At 47.6% G+C, this 21526-nt stretch overlaps 2 protein-coding genes across 2 annotated transcripts; one reads left to right on the top strand and one right to left on the bottom strand.

The window, feature by feature from the left end:
* Positions 1 to 4045: 4045 nt before the first annotated feature.
* Positions 4046 to 6289, bottom strand: LOC1278294 (protein angel). Its single transcript, XM_061658204.1, has 4 exons — positions 6109 to 6289; positions 5215 to 6001; positions 4677 to 5138; positions 4046 to 4599 (listed from the first exon to the last, which is right to left on the bottom strand). Exons 2-4 carry the CDS (start codon positions 5854 to 5856, stop codon positions 4180 to 4182), a joined length of 1524 nt encoding a protein of 507 aa, XP_061514188.1. The 5' UTR covers positions 5857 to 6001; positions 6109 to 6289; the 3' UTR covers positions 4046 to 4179.
* Positions 6290 to 8875: 2586 nt separating this feature from the next.
* Positions 8876 to 21414, top strand: LOC1278295 (uncharacterized). The gene is made up of 7 exons (XM_061653902.1): positions 8876 to 10575; positions 12377 to 12700; positions 12766 to 13543; positions 16156 to 16319; positions 16400 to 18498; positions 18566 to 18686; positions 20028 to 21414. Exons 2-7 carry the CDS (start codon positions 12527 to 12529, stop codon positions 20808 to 20810), a joined length of 4119 nt encoding a protein of 1372 aa, XP_061509886.1. The 5' UTR covers positions 8876 to 10575; positions 12377 to 12526; the 3' UTR covers positions 20811 to 21414.
* Positions 21415 to 21526: the final 112 nt, after the last annotated feature.

Genomic DNA, 21526 nt, shown 5'->3' with positions numbered 1-21526 from the left:
GGAAAAGAGGGAAAGAGGGAAAGAGGGAAAGAGGGGAAAGAGGGAAGGAGGGAAAGAGGGAAAGAGGGAAGAGGGAAGGGGGGAAGGAGGGAAAGAGGGGAAGAGGGAAAGAGGGAAAGAGGGAAAGAGGGGAAGAGGGAAAGAGGGAAAGAGGGAAAGAGGGAAGAGGGAAAGAGGGAAAGAGGGAAGGAGGGAAAGGGGGAGAGAGGGATAGAGGTAACGAGGGAAGGAGGGAAGGAGGGGAGGCGGGAAAGAGGGGAGAGGAGGGAAAGAGGGAAAGAGGGAAGGAGGGAAGAGGGAAAGAGGGAAAGAGGGAAAGAGGGAAAGAGGGGAAGGAGGGAAAGAGGGAAGGAGGGAAGGAGGTAAAGATGGCAGGAGGGAAAGAGGGAAAGAGGGAAAGAGGGAAGAGGGAAAGGAGGGAAAGGAGGGGAAGGAGGGAAGGAGGGAAAGAGGGAAGAGGGAAAGAGGGAAAGAGGGAAAGAGGGAAAGAGGGAAGGAGGGAAAGAGGGAAGAGGGAAAGAGGGAAGAGGGAAAGAGGGAAAGAGGGAAAGGAGGGAAGGAGGGAAGAGGGAAGGAGGGAAGAGGGAAAGAGGGAAAGAGGGAAAGAGGGAAAGAGGGAGGAGGGAAAGAGGGAAGGAGGGAAGGAGGGAAAGAGGGAAAGAGGGAAGAGGAAGAGGAAGAGGGAAGGAGGAAGGAGGAAAGAGGGAAAGAGGGAAAGAGGGAAAGAGGGAAGGAGGGAAAGAGGGAAGGAGGAAGAGGGAAGAGGGAAAGAGGGAAGGAGGGAAGAGGGAAAGAGGGAAAGAGGGAAGGAGGGAAGAGGGAAGGAGGGAAGGAGGGAAGGAGGGAAAGAGGGAAAGAGGGAAAGAGGGAAAGAGGGAAAGAGGGAAGAGGGAAGGAGGGAAGGAGGGAAGGAGGGAAGGAGGGAAGAGGGAAGAGGGAAAGAGGGAAAGAGGGAAAGAGGAAGAGGGGAAAGAGGGAAGAGGAAGAGGGAAGGGGAAAGAGGGAAGGGGAAAGAGGGAAAGAGGGAAGGAGGGAAGGAGGGAAAGAGGGAAGGAGGGAAGGAGGGAAGGAGGGAAGGAGGGAAGAGGGAAAGAGGGAAAGAGGGAAAGAGGGAAAGAGGGAAAGAGGGAAGGAGGGAAGGAGGGAAGGAGGGAAGGAGGGAAAGGAGGGAAGAGGGAAAGAGGGAAAGAGGGAAGAGGGAAGAGGGAAGGAGGGAAGGAGGGAGGAGGGAAGAGGGAAAGGGGAAAGAGGGAAAGAGGGAAAGAGGGAAAGAGGGAAAGGAGGGAAAGGAGGGAAAGAGGGAAAGAGGGAAAGAGGGAAAGAGGGAAGGAGGGAAGGAGGGAAAGAGGGGAAAGAGGGAAAGAGGGAAGAGGGATGAGGGAAAGGGGTTGGAGGGAAAGAGGGTTGGAGGAAGGGGAAGAGGGAAGAGGGAAGGAGGGAAAGAGGGAAGTGGGAAAGGGGAAGGAGGGAAAGAGGTTGGTGGGAAGGAGGGAAAGAGGGAAAGAGGGAAGAGGGAAGGAGGGAAAGAGGGAAGGAGGGAAAGAGGGAAGAGGGAGGTGGGAAAGAGGGAAAGAGGGGGAAATGAGGGAAAGAGGGAAAGAGGGAAAGAGGGAAAGAGGGAAGAGGGAAAGAGGGAAGGGAGGAAAGATGGAAGAAGGGAACGAGGGCAAGAGGGAAGGAGGGAAAGAGGGAAGGAGGGAAGGAGGGAAGGAGGGAAGGAGGGAAAGAGGGAAAGAGGGAAGGAGGGAAAGAGGGAAAGAGGGAAGGAGGGAAGAGGGAAGGAGGGAAGGAGGGAAGGAGGGAAGAGGGAAGGAGGGAAGGAGGGAAGGAGGGAAGGAGGGAAGGAGGGAAGGAGGGAAGGAGGGAAAGAGGGAAAGAGGGAAAGAGGGAAGAGGGAAAGAGGGAAATAGGGAAAGAGGGAAAGAGGGAAGGAGGGAAAGAGGGAAGGAGGGAAGGAGGGAAAGAGGGAAGGAGGGAAAGAGGGAAAGAGGGAAGGAGGGAAAGAGGGAAAGAGGGAAAGAGGGAAAGAGGGAAAGAGGGAAGGAGGGAAGAGGGAAAGAGGGAAAGAGGGAAGAGGGAAAGAGGGAAAGAGGGAAAGAGGGAAGGAGGGAAAGAGGGAAAGAGGGAAAGAGGGAAGGAGGGAAAGAGGGAAGGAGGGAAGGAGGGAAGGAGGGAAGGAGGGAAAGAGGGAAAGAGGGAAAGAGGGAAAGAGGGAAAGAGGGAAAGAGGGAAAGAGGGAAAGAGGGAAAGAGGGAAAGAGGGAAGGAGGGAAAGAGGGAAAGAGGGAAAGAGGGAAAGAGGGAAAGAGGGAAGGAGGGAAAGAGGGAAAGAGGGAAAGAGGGAAGGGGGGAGGGGAAGGAGGGAAGGAGGGAAGGAGGGAAGGAGGGAAAGAGGGAAAGAGGGAAAGAGGGAAAGAGGGAAAGAGGGAAAGAGGGAAAGAGGGAAAGAGGGAAAGAGGGAAGGAGGGAAGGAGGGAAAGAGGGAAAGAGGGAAAGAGGGAAAGAGGGAAAGAGGGAAAGAGGGAAAGAGGGAAAGAGGGAAAGAGGGAAAGAGGGAAAGAGGGAAAGAGGGAAAGAGGGAAAGAGGGAAAGAGGGAAAGAGGGAAAGAGGGAAAGAGGGAAAGAGGAAAGAGGGAAGGAGGGAAAGAGGGAAGGAGGGAAGGAGGGAAAGAGCCGCCTAGTCCGCCTACCGTTAGATCCACCGCTCCTATCCGACTCCGACTATTGTTAGTTCGATTCCGACTCCGGCAAAATGAAACCCTAGATCCGCCCGGAGTCGGAGTCGTTCGGAGTCGTCCGGAGTCGACCGGAGTCGTCCGGAGTATTGCAGCGCGGACCTGCCTTCCGGAGTCGATTCCGAATTTATCGGAGTCGGATCGGAGTCGACTCCGGATTTTTGCTAACTTTACCCATCACTACTGAGGACGTCACCGGATGACAGCCCTGCTGTCAACGGCGAGCCCTCAGGATGAGGCAGCGGTCTATCCACAACAATTAATCTCAAAGATTCATGAATTTTCAAAGATTTCGAATTTCAAAGAATCATGAATCGTCAAACATTCATGAATCTCAAATGATTCCTTAGTGGTATCTAGTGGTATAGTTAGTGGTATCTTTCCGATAGACCGTATCTTAGTGGTTTGCAAATCTGATCTGAAAGTGAAACAGAATTTTTGCTCGGTTCAAGAATTGTCGTAGGAACTGTCCCAATTCCAGTTACTGATCGCAGATCTGTACGATCTGTTTTGGTTGTGAAGCTACGATCTTGCCTAAACAGGTAAAACTCCAAGAAATGATCTCGAGCATGGAGTCCAAAAGCTCGAAATTAAATTAAAAAAAAAAACACACACACACACACTTGGATAATAAAGAGTTTCCACGTCACTTTTGATTATGCACATCATTATTCATAGCCTTCAGCATGTTTTTCAACAGTTGTCAAATGTTGTATTTGCATAACAATAATTTGTAAGTTCTTATGCATGATTTTCAACACATCACAAAAGAACTGTCAAACTCAATCCAACTTGAGATGTGTTGAAAATCATGTTGAAAAACTGAGACATCATTGTGATGAAAAAACAACATTTGACAGCTGTTGAAAAACATATCGCAAGCAATGAAAAATGTTGTTGACATTCTAAATTAACTCGGACAACCCTGTAACACTGAACCCATTCTGGAGAGCTGAAACAGCATTACGATTGATATGCATTCTAGTACTTTACCTAATTTTATATATCTTCACAGACAGTATGTACCGTTGAAGCTCATCGATCAGACTCTGCTTTTTCTGTTCGGTTCTGCTAAAAACAGAAAGGATTTTATTCAACAAAACCGAGTTTGTTTTTAACGTCCGTTTCATCAACCGTTTTAAGTGCGTCGTCGTGTGTTTTTGATGTCTCAAAACTGATCCTAATTCTATTCTATGGTTCTCAACCAGTAACGTAAGGCTAGTGAGAGGTAGAAAATCGCTCCCGAAATGAAGTCAGCGTTGTCAAAGGTTTTATGAAAAAGCCTCCAAAGATAGAAGAAAAAACGGTTAATTCTTTAAAGCAAACCAAATTCATTATCAACTCCCGTCAGCGTCATATTTACGTGTCGGCTAAATCAAACAAGTTCTATTTCACGCACACCCGGCACAAACATTCAAACAAAAACAATCCCGTTGTGACGCCGCTCACTGGTCTTCCCGCGGCACGGTCAGCAGAAAGCGACCGGCGAGCGAAAAGTGATCGGACCCGTACTGCCTGTTCGGTATGTACCCGATCTCCCGGCCGCACTGCTGCACCGTCGGCAGCGAGTACGTTTGCAGCAGCTCCAGGTTCCAGTTCGGCAGCTGGCGGGTACACTCGGCCACCGAACGGTACGGCGTGTAGAACAGATAGTCGACCGTGATCCATTCGTCCTGAAAGGTGGTCGCCTGCCGCCGGTCCTGCGCACTATCCGGCCCGAAATGGCGGTACGCGGAGCTAAACACGAACTGATGGGTGAGTGCACCGGAGGAGAATTCGCTGCGCGAGGAGGAGGAGCGCTCCTTGGAGGGTGAGCCGTTCCCGCCCGGCTCACCGTCCTCCTTTTCATGGTTTGAGTGATAGAGCTGAGCAAAAAAAAAAAGCGAAATAAAACATTAACATCATTTTAATTCGTTATTCAGCAAAAGGCGACGTCCGATACCTTTGTCAGGTGGGAAGGTGGCACCTTGTCCCGGTGCACCTTTTCCCGGTCGCGCAGTGTCGTGTGCTGACATTTGTCGGTAATGCCGAGCGCGGGCGGTAGGAAATACTTGCCCACCTGCTCGACATGCCCGTGCCAGGAGTTGGCCGGCTGGAGCGACCGCGAATCGAGCCGATCGTACCGCAGGAAGCCTTTCGTTAGTAGCTCGTACGGTGCGGTGAAGGGTTGCAGATTAAAGTCGCCACAGAGTATGACCGGCTCGTATCGGGGTATACCGTTCGGCATCGTGCCACTGAACGCCAGCCGGTCCAGCTCGGCCAGCAACACCTGCACCTGCGCCAACCGGACGTCCTGCCGGCGCGGGTTGTACAGCAGGTGCGTCGTTGAGATGACGAGCTTCGCTCGTGGGTTCGCTTTCAGCGCTAGCTTTGCTATAATCGCTACATTTTCCCTGTTCAGTTTCTGCAACAAAAAGAAAGCAAAGAAAAATCCACAATAAATCGAAGCAAAACACTTCCTACCTCACACACTCTCTTACATTCACTTTCGGCTGGTAAAACTCCACCTTGTGGTGCGTCACCAGCTCGAACAGATCGCGCCGATAGAACAGCGCACAGCCGTCGGTTTTGTCGTTGCCCGTGCGCTTTTTGTACAGCATGGCGTAGTGTTGGGGCAGCCCGCTGCAAAACGATTCCGCGTGCGTTTCCTGCAATTCCTGCACGCACAGGATGTCCGGCTTGATTGTGTTAATCTCGGCCAGCAGCCGCTTGCAGCGCAGATCCCACGGAAGCCCTTCCGGATCGTGCTCCCCGTACAGGGCGGCGTGCGAGTCGAGCAGGTCCTGCGCCAGTATGTTGTAGTTCATGAGCGTAAACTCGAACCGATCCCGGGGACCGGAAGTGGCAGAGGAACCATTTCTGCTGTTACCACCTCCACCACTGGCAACCGTTTCCCACCGTCGATGCGCGCTGTACTGGCCATTTTGGTGCAGGTTGCGCGCCGTCCGCTGCTTGTTGCGTGTTGGCGTTGCCGAACTGCCATTAGTGCTGCCGTCCATACTGTTCGCTATCGGCCAGTGGCCCGCCGGGACATATTTGCTCTGCGGCAGGCCCCGATAGAAGCAACGGCTAAAGTTTTTCAACAATCGATGATCGATAAGCACCGCTAGCAGCCGTTTCATTCACGTCTGGAAACGCTCGAAACTTTCCCTGGTGTCTAGTCGCTGTGGTGTTGATTGGCAAACAAGCCAGAAATTGGCAGGTGTGCGAGATTGGATGGAGAGGATGGATTACTCAACACGGAGCACACACGCGAACAGGGTGGAGCTGCAAACAAAGGGAAAAGCGGATGAACGGAAGGTTTATCGTTTGCAAGCTTTACATAAGCCGAGCGATTGTTTGTTGCGTATTTTATCAAAGGCCAGAACGCATACCGATGGTGTTAGCAAATTGGTTAAATTGTTATCACTCGACGCGTAAGCAAACGGGACGCAAATAAAAGATATTTTCGGCGATATTTGTAAACAACTGTAGCAAACGTCAAACCGGACACAACCGGGGGCTGTCAATCAGAGTGACCAGAAATACCGATTTAGATAGGGGTACTTGTTCCGAACAGTGATGTGCTCTCTGGAGCGCTCCCACGACTCCGATCCGACTCCGACAATTGTTAGTCCGATTCCGACAAAATGGAACCACTAGATTCACTCGGAGTTGGAGTCGCCCGGAATCTTTCGGAGCCGCTTCGAGTCGTCCGGAGTCGTTCGGAGTCGGAGTCGTTCGGAATCGGAGTCGTCTGGAATCAGAGTCGTCCGGAATCGATTGGAGTTGGAATTATTGAAGATTTGGTTTAATGTGCTTGTGATCAGGCATTTCATTTTGTTGTGGTTTTGTTGTCTTTCACTTTTGCGCGTGCAGTTCGTAAACAGGCCTTTGTTTCGAAGACTGACTCCCAACGACTCCGATCAACTCCGACTCCGAACGACTCCGACTTCGAACGACTCCGGATGACTCCGGACAATTCTGGGCAATTCCGAACGACTCCGGATAATGCAGGATGGAACAACCCAAATAGCCAGCTCGAACTCCATAGCTGATTTGGGGCTGTTTTACGAAAAATCGTTCCGATGTCGTACTTTGTAGGTGATTAAGAGATGAAACGGTACTTGGTGGAACCATACAGCTTTTTAACAATCACACGGTACTCTTTACAGCTTTGCGGCTGATTAGTACTAACTGCAGGGTTGGCGATGGAGCTTTAAGGCTTTTTTAGAATTTGTACCGATCTTGGTGAAACTTTGTATCTTTTTAATGCATGACATCGGTACAAGGTAGCTCTTGTCAAAGTGTCAAAGACAGACGCCGTCTCGTAGTTTATGTACCAGTTAGATTAGTTATTTGAAGTAATAATGTTAAGATAGTTAACTTAACTGTTAAGGATTTAAAATTCTGAGAACGTTATGAACATTTGCAGTTCACAAATAAACATGCACATAAAGAAAACTCAAATTGTGTTGTTTATTTCAATGAAGACGTCTTGCTTGAAAGTAAAACATAATGAAAAAAATGAAAAATAATGACCGGCACCCTGGCATAAGGAAGCTGCTTTGGCGCAATTTAGAAAGACCATCTGGAACTTTGATGGTTTATCTACTGCAAAAGGCGATTTCAAGCAGCGATCTTTAGCATGCCAAAATTGGCTGCTTAAGCAATTTTGGCTATTTGGGTACCTTACAGAGTCGATTCTGAATTTATTGGAGTCGGATCTGAGTTTACTCCAGACTTTTGCCAACTTTACTCATCACTATTTCCGACGCAATGCATTGAAATCCATTGATTACCACTGCCTGGCAGACGCATGGGTTAGGTAGCGGTAATCGTTACGGTCCGCGTCTATGAAAATTTTCCGGGAAAATTTGTTCCCAAATCTTATGGACGAACTGTCAAACTCATGTTGTGAGAACATGTTGCAAGAGTCTAGTATTTAAACAATCGTATCGCCGTTCTAGTTCTAGTGATACATAACTTCAATGCGAAACCATACAACAGTACAGAGGGAATGGGAAAGCTTTCCTCCAAGCGAGGAAGCTCCACTAGTTGGGCATCCCACCAACAGATGGCGCCACCAGCTTTTTGCTATTTTTAGAATGCAGGAGTCGTTTGCCGTCTGCTAAACGAAGTCTTTCTATATTCCGTTTAGGTTGAGAGCTTCTCAAGCGCCACAGATTAAGCTTAAACGACTGGAAAATTTAATATCCACAGAAAAAAATGAAAGCTCCACAGCTTCATTGGTTTGATCAATAGATGGCGTATTACAACTCATCATTATATTGCTATCCTTTTCTTGCAATGTGTTTCGACAAGTTTCATCTTATCATGACCTATATAGCCTTCTAACTTTCCGAGCAAAAATCTCTATGAACGGTCGTGTGGTCAGATACGTGGGTATCAACACCAACGACCATTACTCAAATCTCACTTGCTACAGTGGTGGTGGTTTCCATTGGAGTTTAGTATTTAAACAATCGTATCGCCGTTCTAGTTCTAGCGATGCATAACTGCAATGCGAAACCATACAACAGTACAGAGGAAATGAGAAAGCTCTCCTCCAAGCGAGGAAGCTCAACTGGTTGGGGTATCCCACAAACAGATGGCGCCACCAGCTTTTTTGCTATTTTTAGAATGCATGAGTCGTTTGCCGTCTGCTAAACGAAGTCTTTCTATATTCCGTTTAGGTTGAAAGTTTGAGTTGTTTAGAACCCGTTTAGCGGTCGTTTAGTGGATTTGTGGCACTTGGTACATTCATTAGTTTTGACGTTCCGTGGAAGATTCACCTTAAAAATATTTCACTGTATATGCTCGTGTTGATTGACTCAACTTTTTAAAACATACCGAAAACATCCGATACAATTTTGATACTCCTACCGAAAACCGCCAATAAAATCTGGTCACACTGACTGTCAAATCAAATTCTAAACTGTACGTTTTGGAAATCCAAAGCGGGCGCGTTAAATTAGAAAATACTAACAAAATGTGATAAAATCAATGTAAAAATTTGTCACTTTTACACTAAAATAACTTGCATGTTTTAAAAATAACGATAAAAATAAAAAACCGACCACCGAACGTGGTGTGAAATATTTCATACCGAATTTTTCGAACATCCAAACGTCCGAAGCGAACAGCGCACTGTTCTCCTCGCCTTTCCCCCTGGTGCCAGAAGATCGGTCCAACTGCTGAGAAGGGTTGTTGAGTCGCGCGATCGAGTTCTGGTACAGACAGCTCCCTCGGGTGCAGATTTTCAGTGCACATACCAGCGCAAAATAACAACACTTAACCGGACTCCGTCGTGTGATCGCGTGCTAATCCGAAAGGAAGAATAGTTAGCCAAAGGTATAGTGATGCAAGCAGCATAAAAAAGGTGCCTTCGCTTGCTGGTAGCTGGTGGAGAAGGGGATTGCGCTACTAGGGTGTGTATGTGTGTGTGTGTGCATGGGCTGGTGGTATGTGGTAAAGTACAAGAAGAAAGGGAAAATGTTGTGCTGCTGCTGCTGCTGCTAACTAGAGAAAGAAAAAGTATGTTGTGGTGAAAATCAGTTTGTGTGCAAAATTGTCTTAAACAACCTTCCGGAAAGGCGTACACAGTCTGCGCCACATTCCAGCAGTGGTTCCATCGGGGAGGGGAGGGGGGCGAGCTCTGCTACTCTCGTTACTTCATTCCGCTTTCGGGGTGGTTCGATGTTGGATGTCGTGGGCAGTGAACGCAGTAGCCATCGAAACACGTCAACTGTGCCCGCCTCTTGTCTGCTTGCCGCAGTTGAGAAGCTTCTCTTACGGCGCAGAGGAATCGTAAGGGAATATTTCCAAAATAATAAGAAAAGTTCCAAAAAAAGATCCGGAGCGGCTGGAGGACTTTCCCTCTTCCCGTGTGTCAAAAGCAGCCCCTGCATAGATCGTGCCTCGACTTCAACATCGCTTTTGTATGTGTTTGTGTGTTGGAGGGCTAAAAATCGCTGCTAGCATAACGCCTGCTAGTGTGTGTGTGTGTGTGTGTGTGTGTAAGTGGTGAAGCTGAAGAAATGCTTTCGACGTGCTGCGACGTGTGTGATGGTATTGGTGGAAGAAAAAACCGTTTGTTTATGTGAAATTGTTGGAATTCCTGAAGCGCCCGTCGCCCTACCAGCGAGCGGAAAGCGGGGTGGGTCGGGTCAACGTCGTTGCGTGTTTGTGTGACAAAGTGTGTGAGCAGGCGACGAAACGAAACGACCGGAAGACCGGGTGAAACCAAAAAAAAAAAATGATTCAAAAATCCCACAGTGGTGCGTGAATTTCGGTGTGGTTTTTTTTTGCAACATTGGCTGCTCTGGAGTTGTTATGCTCTGGTTGAGCGCACGCTTGCTTCGATGCTTGCAGAAACCGAGAAGCCCCCAATGGCGACCAGTGTCGTATGCGCATCGATTTTTGTCCGTCCCGCATGCACGCTAATCGTTGAGCTAATTGCTTATCGGGAAGCGAATTAAAGTGCAATTCGGGCGCAATTCGTAGAAAGGGGCTAATGATGGTACGCGTTGCCCTGTCCTGGTAACGAAAGGTCGATGGTAGCGCCGATCATATCCGATCATCGATCATGCAGCATCACGCGGAGGGCAGTGGCCAATGATCTTTTGCGGTGCAGTTGTGCCATTACGCCAGCCGGATTCAGTTGGGAATGAAGTGATGTGAACCAGTGAACAAAACTGTGCATTTATACTAGTAAACCAAGTTAGTAAAAAAGTGAAGAATCGATATTTATTTGTGTGACAACTCATAAAGCAACCGTTTGAAACGAATCCCCTCCAGATAAGGTGAATAATCAGTCAGATAGAAAAGCACAGCAGTGGCGGCAAGCCTTAAAATTAAAGGTACGTGTTTTTTATGCAAAAACAAATTCTTGCCATAACGATCCATCCTTTTTTTTTCGGAGCACGAAGGGGAAACAAAGTGTTTTCCGGTGCTATCACTTGTACCATCATCCCGTATTCAAATAAAACTGTTGATCTGCTCAATTAGTTTCACTGCTTCCTTTCTTCTTCTTTCCCTTGCCTGGCTTCCTTTTTTCTCTTGTTTTTATTTATACGCTCCACCACCACCACGGTGTATCATTTAATTTGCATTCAATGAAATGTAAATGATGTGTGCGATCTCCGGTGTGTCGGTGCGCCGGTGTGCGAGTTTTATGTTTCCGTTTGATATCTCTTTTCCCATGTTGCGCGCGCCCATATGTCGACGATGGGTAGTAATGTGCCGCTAAAGGGAGGAGGGAACCGTTTGGAGCGAACTTTCTTTCTTCACACTCTGATTTTTCTGATTTTTATTCGCTCGCTGAGCTGAAAGCGCACACGCTTTGTAACGCTCATCTAGTCGTGCGAGATCGGTATCAATGAAACATTACAATATACTGGTGTATTTTTTTTTTAGATTATACTTACAAGTGCAATGCACATCAATTTACAATGTGTAACAACCGTCGGGTTCGTCGCTTGCAATCCCGTTGAATGCAATCGTTGGCATGAAACCTTTCAAAGCGGCATTTTTGTACCAAGAATCATTTAGTGATAATGAAGCTAAGCAGATACAGATTTGAACTTGCTTAAACGAGAAAACTCGATAAGGTAGAATGTGTACAAAGTCTCTTTTCTCGCTTGTTTCTATATATAATCAAACATGATTTTTTGCCAATCAAACGTTTCAAAATATATTTTAATTTTGGTGGTATTTAAAAGGCATGAGAATACGTACTGCTGCAGGAAAAATGTTAAATAAAGTAAATAAATATGAGAAAAGGTTTGAATTGGATAAATAATACCTTTTGAAAACCTCTATCTTTGAGTTCTTTCTTTTTGGGATCCATCTTTACTGGGAAACAGCTCAATTTAAAGCTCACCAAAAACAAAATAAAAATGTAAAATTACATATTTCTATATATTCCGTTCAGCAATGCGCTTATTAACACGTACACGCTATTAAATAAAGGAAATAAAGACAATAACTATTATTTTATTTTTTTTAAATTTTTTAAATGTTGTATTGCCTATTTTAATATTGACACAATTGACTTAATATTTAATAATGACGATAATTATTATTTTAAGTTTGAACAACGGTGAGGAGGATCGAAATAGTTTTTTTTATGGTTTTTCTTTTCTGATTCAATGAATTTTCTCTTGTACAAGTTCTTCTGTCTGTAATTTGATCAAATCGAGACTTCATATCAATAACTGGTGTTGTATCATCTTTGGTAACACTCTCTACATATAAAACACTCACTAGAATCTTTTTAGAATGTGTGAATTACAAGAAAAAACCATCTGTAAAGGGGCGAAAGCATTCCAAAGCTTCTTCTCTTCATGCATAACAAAGAAACAACAACCCCTCCTAGGTAGTCATGCAATTGCGCATGACTTGCATGCAGAATTAGAAACGCCACAACGACCATTGATTGAAATGCAGAGCAATCACTCAGCTCAAGAGAAACAGGGAATTGTTCTAGAGCCCCCTCCCCCGACAGCGAGTGTGAGAAAGCGAGCACAAATGTGCGAAGCATATATGTTTGTTGCATTATTATTATGCGCATTTTATGCTTACTAGTTTTTAAACCGAACCCAACGAGCAGCACGAGAAGCGAATTTAAATTAAATCGTTTTTTTTCGTTTTCTTTTACAGAAACAAACCACAACATTCGATGAATCGATTCCCGGTCCGGCAATCGATCGGCGAACAGAACAAGTGTTACAGCCCCGCTGCAAATCCGTACATTTCGTAATTTACAAAGGCACACGAGGGGGTAGGAGGGTGAGAGCAAAAAGTAAAGCCATGACGGAATTTCTGCCCCTCTGCGACGTGCTGTTCAACGTGATCTCACTGGCCGGCTACTTCTGTGACGTCGTGTTCGATGTGGTGCTGGGGTACGCGCTGTACGAGCGGCAGAAGTTCGCCTACTTCGCGGCGGTCATCGTGATCGTGTCGTTCTCGCTAGTAATCTCACAGGTAAGTTGGTAGTGAAAAGGCAGTTTTTTTAATGTAAATTTAATCCCTCTCTTTTACTCTTACAGATTGTGTCCATCCGGTGGTACTTGAATAAGCGTAAAATTCGCAATGCCAGCGCGTCGACCACCGGGCCACCGGACGCGGAAGCCAACGCGCCCGGCAGTGGCAGCAGTCTGGAGAAGAAGAAAAAGAAACCAAACAGCCTGAACGCGGCCAACGGCCAGAGCGTGGCCGGAAGGGGCGAAGAGGCCGAAGGCAGAATGGCCCCCGGCGGTGGTGGTGCCTCCCGCACCTCCGAGTACAGCCGGTACATAGTGCTCGCGCTGCACGTCACCCAGCTCGGGGTGCTGTGGCGGTACGCGAAGCTGTTCGTGCCGGTCGACCTGCGGCACGTGAAGCACGAGGTGCGCGACCTCTGCATGCTGCGGCTGGTGCACGCGTTTTGCGAGGCCGCCCCGATGCTGCTGCTCCAGCTGTACGTGCTCGTGACGCTGCAGAGCGAGGCGCAGCTGGCCGCGGCACTGAAGCTGAAAACGCTGGGCCATCACCACCATCACCTGCCGCCGAGTACCGCGCTGGTGCAGCAGACCAATCTGGCCGAGCAGCAGCAGAAAACGTTCCGTGATCTGAACATGGTGTCGGCCACGCTGTCGCTGTTTAGCGTGTGCTGGGCGCTGGCCAGCTTTAGCAAGAACGTGCGGCTGCAGAACGTTCACCGGCTGGTGCTGACCTGGCTCGGGGTGATCTTCCAGTTTCTGTGGCGCCTCGGGACGGTCATTTCGCGCGTCATCTCGCTGACGGTGTACGCGTCCGTGTACAGCCACTGGGTGTTTCTGGTGATAAGTGAGTAATTTGGGGAGGGAGGGAAAAGGCTACGGAAGGGCTACGGGTTGAACGGTCCATTGCAGGCTTGAACCCATGACGGGCATGTTATTGCGACGTTCGACTTTACCACGGGACCACCTAGTATGAACTAGTGCTATATGTTCTTTTAACACTTTGACCGCCAGCCTGACGTCACAGTTTTTGAGTGAGCACGTAGCGCATGGCAAGAGAGCGATGAGAGCGACCGTTTCTCGTGCGATTGTTATCACTCTTTTGTTTCATTGCGATAAGCGGCGTAGTACATGTCGTTCTCGTTCTCTCTTTCCTACCTCATTCGTTCTCAAGAGAATCACTGAGCGTCAGATGCAAAGCTGAACGGTGAGCAAAACCGTCATGCGAATTTATATGACACGGCGCTTAAAGTGTTAAGCGTCGTAAACATTTGGTAACATCAAAGGAGTAGTAGTCGAGTAGTCATCAAAAGTTTTGGGCATCAAAAGTAAAGGATCCTTCGATCACATAGTGCATCTATGTGACCAGTCACTAGTTTAAAAACAAACATGCGCACTGAGCAACTAGTTTTATACGGTGAAATGCTATCAGTGTTTCTCCACGGAAGCCTTTTTATTGCAATACGTGTGAACCTTTTTTGAACTTTTTCCAGCCTGTCAATTCTAGTTACTTGTACAGGGGAACCAAGCTACTGAACGCATACTCAATTATTTGACGTACAAAACAATAATACAAAGATTTTAAGCACAGTGGATCGTGGTAGATTCTGCTTGTCCTTAGAATATTTCTTAACGTCCTGTTAGCCTTGGTTAGTACCGAGTCAACATGTCAACATTGGGCCGCTTGCCCTTTTAAGTTCGTAGACTGAAATTTCAGCCTGTCAGCTGTATGCATTGTATAGCAGTTTTCGAGCAACTATCAAAGTGGGATTAATATCCAGGTAGGCTTATCCCAAGGTTTATGTACTTAGAAGGGTGATTTTTATCGCTTCTGCTTCTGAATGAAGATTTTAAGAGTGTTTTGTGTATTCGTCAAGCCTCCAGAAAGCTTGTTTTAGCAAAAGTTTTCACCCGTGCTGTCAAAAAGCGACGCTCAATTTCCACCACCTGATCTCTTTAAAACACCTTGGGATAAATGAAAACACCACCTTGTTTTGCCTTTTTTCGAGTAGGTACTCGAATCTAATTCTAGCTTTGAGGCTGAAATAAACTAGGAAGAAAAAAGCTGACTAGAATCATGAAGGGATTTCCCCATTGATGGAACAAAAATTTACATGACAGACTCAGTCATTGCCTTTGCAACGTCGTTAATAAATAAATTACATAATAGTGGGTCCAAAATACTGCCCAGAGGCCACTGCCTGCGGATCGGCAAAATTCTTCGGAAAAAACTGTCTCCTATTTTAACTCGTACACAGGGTGACGCACTAAGTAGGAATCAAGCCACCTAATTAATCCGGAGTGGAAACCAAATTTTTGAAAATTTAGTGATTAGCATTTGAATATTAACATAATCAAATGCAGAGTAGTGTTGGGTTTCGTGAATCGTTTGTTGAGATTCATTCATATGAATCTTCAGTGATGAGTGAATCTCGAATCGACTCTTCAAAGAATCATGTATCTCTAAAGCATCTCCAAGAATTTATGAATCTGTTAAGGTTCATGAATCTATAAGATTCATAAATCCATTAAAATTCATATATCTCCAGAGATTCATAAATCTATCAAAATATTGAATTTGAGCGATCTTGCCTAACAATATGCCTGTCGGAGCTTCGAATCACGCATGGATCGTCTACCCGTAGCAAAACAAACTATCTGGCTGCGTGGTACTTGCCAAGAAGTCTCGACGGCCTTTATATACTGGCATGATCTCGTAGGTTGTTACTCCAAGAAGAAGAATAATGAAAAGCTCAAGCTCTACGAATCCATGGAGATTTATGAATCCCTAGAGATTTATGAATCCCTAGAGATTCGTGAATCTTTCGAGATATATACATCTTTCGGGATTTATGATTCTTTGGTGATCCTAGAATCTTTGGAGATTCTTGATTCTTTGAATTTGAGATTCATAAATCTTTGAAATTCGAGATTCAGTATCTTTGAATCATTTAAAAGATTCATTTAGATTCATGAATCTGAATCAGATTTACCCAACACTAATGCAGAGTTAAAATCAGTATAGATTGTATCAACTTGCATCCCTTTTATCTCACTTCTCAAAACAGTAATGTAGAAACTGCACTAAGTTTATTGCTGTCTTAACCCATGTAGTTGTGGTGTTGGAGAACAGTCCCTAGCAATAGGTATAGGTCCCTAGAACAGAGTATAGAAATAGATTCATAGTTAGAAAGTGAGGATCTGTCTCCTTTTTTATGTACAGGATATATCCAGGATTTTTTCCAAACAGCTGGGAAACACCCAGATTGAAAAAAAACTACTGTCTCCGGGATGTTATTAGGACCTTAGGACCTTAGGATCTTAGGATGGTTTTACTTTAGCAGCTGGCGAGCGAATGGCTTCAATAGTTAGTGCCGGAATCGGAATATCCACTGTATCGGGAGGGACAAATGTTGATGATTATGGAGTTTACATTAATGTTGTTTCCCCTTTTTTCAGTTCTGCACTGGTTTTCAATGTTTCTGTGGCTGATTTCGCCCAAGAACGTGTTTCACGGGGAGCGCATTTCGCGGCTTAAGAAGACGACGCTCGGCGGTTTGATTGCGTTCGTGTACATCTTTGCGTACATCAATCTGCAGGAAGTGAGGCATCGGCAAAAGATGGTAAGAAAAAACCCGTCGGTAGCAAAACTTCCAATTTCTTGCAGCTCTAATTCCATTCCACCCCCCTCAAACCATTACAGCTCACCTTCTACGTGGTAATGTTTGCGGAAAACTGTCTGCTCGTCTGCCTGTGGATGGTCGGCGTGTGGCCAAACCGGCCGGACGGTTGGTATCTCGTGCCGCTGTCCGTGCTGGGCAGCTTTGCCGCCGGCCTGTTCTTTATGGTCGTGTACTACCGGTACTTCCACGTGCGCCGGCTCGGGTACGAGGCGGGTGGACGCGTGGCGGAGAAGTGCGCTGGTCACTGCGCCCCGGACGGATGCCGCTGCCTGGCCGGGCACGAGCACGGCATGGATGGGGGATGTGGTGGTGGTGTTGGAGGCGCCGGAGGTAAGGGAGGTGGCGGTATCGGTGGAGGTGTTGGGCGTGGTGCGCTGAACGGCAATGGCTGCCAGAAGTATCCACACGCGATTCCGGGTGTGTTTAACTGCCGCTTTTCGAACCCGGTCAATGCGGCTACGAAGCGGAAGAAGAAGAAACCGACCACCTTTGTGCCGCCGCCGAACTTGGCGATTGCATCGCCGAATGCAAACGCTGGGGGCGGTGTGAACGATCATGCTGTGACGAGCCAGCTGCTTCAGCAGCAACAATCCCACCAACAACTGCAACTTCCATCACATCAGCAGCAACATCAGCAGCAGCAGCAACAGCAGCAGCAGCACCATCAGCAGCACCAACAGCAGTATCTACAGCAACAACCATTGCTCTCACATCAACAGCAGCAGCAGCACCAACAGCAGACACTACAGCAGCAGCAACAGGAGCTTCAGCAACAATACATGGGCCCGATGGCCATCCCCTTCTGGCGGCGGCCGCTGCCACGATCGCACACCGGCGGCTCGAGCGAGAACGAAGGCAGCAGCGTCGGTTCGCGGGTAAACATCCAGCAGAAGCTGCAGGAGAAAAAGCAGAAGCAGCTGGCCGAGCTGAAGATCATCGAGGAGGAGATCAAGCAGGGCAAGCTGGGCGGCCCGGGCGGTACCGGCACGCTCAGCTCCGGGGACGACGCGGGCAAAACGACGCTGCCGCGGCAACCGATCCCGCGCGCCAAGAAGCACATCGATCTCGATCCGATCGAGTGGCGCACGTCCAGCCCGGATATGGCGGAAATCGTGGCGAACAAATCGTTCAACGACCTGAACCTGCTGCTCGCGGCCAATCTGGACGATGTGAATAGCTTGAACAAGTTCAACAGCAACTACGATCCGATCTACAACAGCTTCGGGCTAAACGGGATCAACATATCGGCGCTGGTCAACCTGAAGGGTGGTGGGGGTGGCGGTCCGGCGGGCGCGCTAGTCGATGCCACCGGGCAGTCGGCATCGTCGTCGGCAGTACCGGGCGTGGGAGGACCGGGCGTAGGTGGTGCGGGTAACCGTAACATGTCGCCGATATCGTCGCAAATCTCGGCCACCGAGAGCAATTCGCTCACGCGCCAAGTGCTGCCGCGCTCCAAGATACTGCCGAACAACATCCCGCGCAATCCGTTCGCCGAGAACTATCGGGGCAACTTTGTGAATCTGTACGCGGATGCGGCCGCCAGCACACCGGCGGCCGGGCTGATCAATGGTGCGGCCGGCGGTGGTGGCAGCGGCAGTGGGGCCGGTGTGCGGGCACCCTCCATCAGCCCGCGGACGACGGAGATTGCGCAGTCGAACCGGGCCATCCTGTACGATGCGCACGGGCGGCTGTACACCGATGCGAACCATCCGCGGCAGGTGTCCGGCACGTACAGCAGCACGGAGAATGCGGGCGCCGAAAATCTGCCCTTCCCGTACAATGTGGTGCCCCCGCCCCGGAGCAAGCTGGACAGTCGCGGTACACCGACGACGCCGGTACCGTCCGGGTCGGCGAGCGGCAGTGCGAACAACACGAACAGTAGCAACAAATCGGGCCGCACTTCCGCGACCGCCACGATGGCGGCGATCGTGGCGAGCGTTGGTGGAGCGGGCGGATCCGCCGGTGGATCCAGTGGAGCCGGTGTGATCAACAACCTGAACAACACCAAGCGGCAGAACATGCAGCGGGCCAAGACGCCGGAAATTCTGCTCGCCCCGCACTATCTCGAGAACTCGCGCATCTACTTCGACTGGGTGGCACGGGAGGCGGCCAACTTTAGGTGAGTAGGTGGTATGGTGGAGTGTGTGAGAGGAGATGTTATATTTTTTGGGTGGTCGTATTCGTAGATTACAAGAATCGGAACGTGATCAACCGATGGAAAGCAGCGGAGACGAGAACCTGGACAACTCTGGATGTGACGATGGACACAACGGACATCATCGGATACCTTCGGATATTGATAGTCAGGTAGGTGTTGTTGATTACTGGTGGGTTAAGGCACTGGAATATGATGCAGGATGCGTTTCTGGAGTAGGTTAGGGTCAAAATTACGTATTTTATGGTTTCATGACTAATTCTTGGATTGGATATGAGTTGGAATCAGTTCCAAGACAGTTCAGTTACTCAGATTCTAGACCACTTAGGTACTAGACGCTATCAGGACCTGGATTGATATGAGTTTGGATTGATATCTATGGAAAGGATGTGTATACATTCGAGACATCTGATACGTTTGAGATCAATTTCAGGATTTGAAATTAATTGCGATCAGTTCCCAATCCGTCATTAGTACAGTAACAGATAGGTACGGCGTAGCTGATAGATCTGATAAAGATCAGTTCAAATTGAGAGACAACAGAGATTCTACTTGGGATAAACATCAGATCCTATTGGGATATACTTAAAATTCTATTTGATATAGACACCAAATTCTAATTGAGATAGATATCAGATTGGGAGTATACGTATCAGAAGTGCAATATATCTTCTATCTTTTTTGTACTCAAGCAAAGGTTCCGATTCAGTTTCTAGAATGTGTCTTAGATTAATATCTGAACGCGAATAAGTTAGTAATCAATTTCTGGATTGGTATAGCTTTGATGTCTACCTGAGCGAGTTCTTCCTATAGGAAAGGTTCAGTTTGATAGATAGGACAGGTTCGGCACACCAATAGATGCAATATCAATTTCTGAATGAGTCTAGGAAGTCTAGGAAATCGATTGTACGAAGTCGTGGTCCTGTTAGGTTCAAGATCTGTTTCAGGATATCAATTTGTTTGTGATCCTTTCCTCAACTGGGATAGGTGCTGATAAATTCCTGAAGAAACATAGGTTTTGAAACAGATCTTGCCCGGGGAAAGGGTTAGTATCTGTTTTTGGGACTTGATAGATCCAAAATATATTGCAGAAACAAAAGACCTCCATCTGGTTAAGTTTGGGATACAGGGTTTCCCACGATATATTGGTTGGTTCCCATCAATTTTTGGTGGATTCCCATATTTTTTTGGTGCGTTCCCACGATTTTTTGGTCGTTTCCCAGAATTTTTTGGTCTAATTGTATTGATATCCAATCGGAAAATACCAATAAATTATAGGATCGAACCAAAAATCTATGGGATACAACCAAAAAATCGTGGGAACGCACCAAAAAATCATGGGAACTGACCAATAAATCGTGGGAAACCCTGTAAGAATTTTAAACAGTGACAAATAACTTAAAAAGCCTAAGAGTATGTCTCAAAATTACGATGTGTGAACTTCAAACTAACCCGACATATCCAATGTCCTCCAAATCTTTGTATTTTTACAGGTCTCACTACCCCGTTCCTACACACTGCCCCGCGAGTTCAAGTACTACCGCCGAAACAAGGGCCGCAAGGTGAAGAATGAGCATTTCATTGCCAGCACAAACAGCAGCGATGGCGATGTGGACAGTGGAGATGACAACGAGTCGGAGCGGCTCTCCAACCTTTCCTCCAGTTCGCAGCGACGCGTGAAAAACGCCACACCGTGCACAAACCTCCAACCAAATGGCCATCACGTTCCATCGTTGCAGCAGCAGCAACAGCAGCTACTCCAACAGCCATTGCCTCGCCAACGGTTAAACAATCTGAATAAAGGCATGCCACAGCCACCGATCAGCGCATCGATGGCCCTGATGTACGCGGGTCCCGGTGGTCCGGGCGGATCGCCCAGCGGTACGATGCTGCTCACGAACGGACAGGCCATACCGGCGGGAAACGTTAGTCGACAAACGCTTAATGCAACGCCTCAAAATCTTCACCAACCACCCCTACCTCACGTGCCGATCGGGCTAGCGAACGGGTACAATCTAACGGGCGCGGGAGACCGTAGCAGTCCCGCCCTGCCCGCCCTACTGTCCGGCAGCGACGGTAGCCCAGTCGGGATGGTCGGTAAACCGGGAGCGGTGCATAGCTTCGATCTAATTAGCGGCGTGGAAGGGGCGGCGGGTGCTGTACTGCCACCGTACCATCCCGGTGGCGGTGCAGCTGGTGGCAATGGTGCACGTCCGACGCGTTTCCGCATGTACGGTACCAAGAATGGTATGGTGCGTCACGAAACCAAGCTGTAGAAGCGATGCTTGGAAATGAACGCATCCCCCCGTAGGAGGTAGCTAATTTATTAACCTTTCTGTGCAAATTACTGTACAAGTTAGAATTCCGAGAGACCGAGTTCGGATTTACAGTGTGTTGTAAAAAGCCTACCCTAGGAAAGCCATCGGTTCTCTATTGTTTTTTTTCCTCAATTTTAAAATACCCTTTTTACGTTAGATGGTTTTAACAGTTTGAGGAAGAAATGAAGAAAACGTGCTGTTACGTGCTGGCTAAAATAACGTTGTGATATAATTTAACCACGCCATTACATCGTAACACGCGCATCGTGGACACACTGTAGGGAAGTGTTTAAAAAATAATAATATTCGCATACACAACTACACACAGACTGCCAAACGTGTTTGTAACGACACGATATCGTTTTATTTTAATGCAACGAGCGGGCGTAAAGGAACGGGCGTCAGGTGAACGATTCACACCAGAGCCGTTCAAGGAAGGCTCGGGTGGTATTTTAGAACTCGGTTGAAAATGAGATTGTAATTTATGCGCCAATTTAGGGAATTGTGTTTTAATGTTGTCAATAATAAATAAACGGAACTATTTTATTTTATTACAATGGAAGTTTTATGAGTGCTGTTACCCAGTGGCCTCTCATGATATAATGTTACTGTGGAAAACTGTAAAACTAATGGTGTACTAATATATATATATATATTTTTTAATTACAGTGGAA

The sequence above is a fragment of the Anopheles gambiae genome, chromosome 3, assembly GCF_943734735.2.
Source record: "Anopheles gambiae chromosome 3, idAnoGambNW_F1_1, whole genome shotgun sequence".
Taxonomy (NCBI): Eukaryota; Metazoa; Arthropoda; class Insecta; order Diptera; family Culicidae; genus Anopheles; species Anopheles gambiae.
Note: the sequence above shows the minus strand (reverse complement) of the source record. Positions and strands in the feature narration are given on the sequence as shown.

What these genes read in the sequence shown, in the direction of transcription:
- LOC1278294 (XM_061658204.1), bottom strand. Translation starts at nt 5,856, where the DNA reads ATGAAACGGCTGCTAGCGGTGCTTATCGATCATCGATTGTTGAAAAAC. An exon ending in TTTACCAGCCGAAAGTGAAT is followed by an intron (nt 5,139 to 5,214) that starts GTAAGAGAGTGT and finishes TTTTTGTTGCAG; the next exon opens with AAACTGAACAGGGAAAATGT. An exon ending in CACCTTCCCACCTGACAAAG is followed by an intron (nt 4,600 to 4,676) that starts GTATCGGACGTC and finishes TTTTTTGCTCAG; the next exon opens with CTCTATCACTCAAACCATGA.
- LOC1278295 (XM_061653902.1), top strand. Translation starts at nt 12,527, where the DNA reads ATGACGGAATTTCTGCCCCTCTGCGACGTGCTGTTCAACGTGATCTCA. An exon ending in CGGGAGGCGGCCAACTTTAG is followed by an intron (nt 18,499 to 18,565) that starts GTGAGTAGGTGG and finishes TCGTATTCGTAG; the next exon opens with ATTACAAGAATCGGAACGTG. An exon ending in CTTCGGATATTGATAGTCAG is followed by an intron (nt 18,687 to 20,027) that starts GTAGGTGTTGTT and finishes GTATTTTTACAG; the next exon opens with GTCTCACTACCCCGTTCCTA.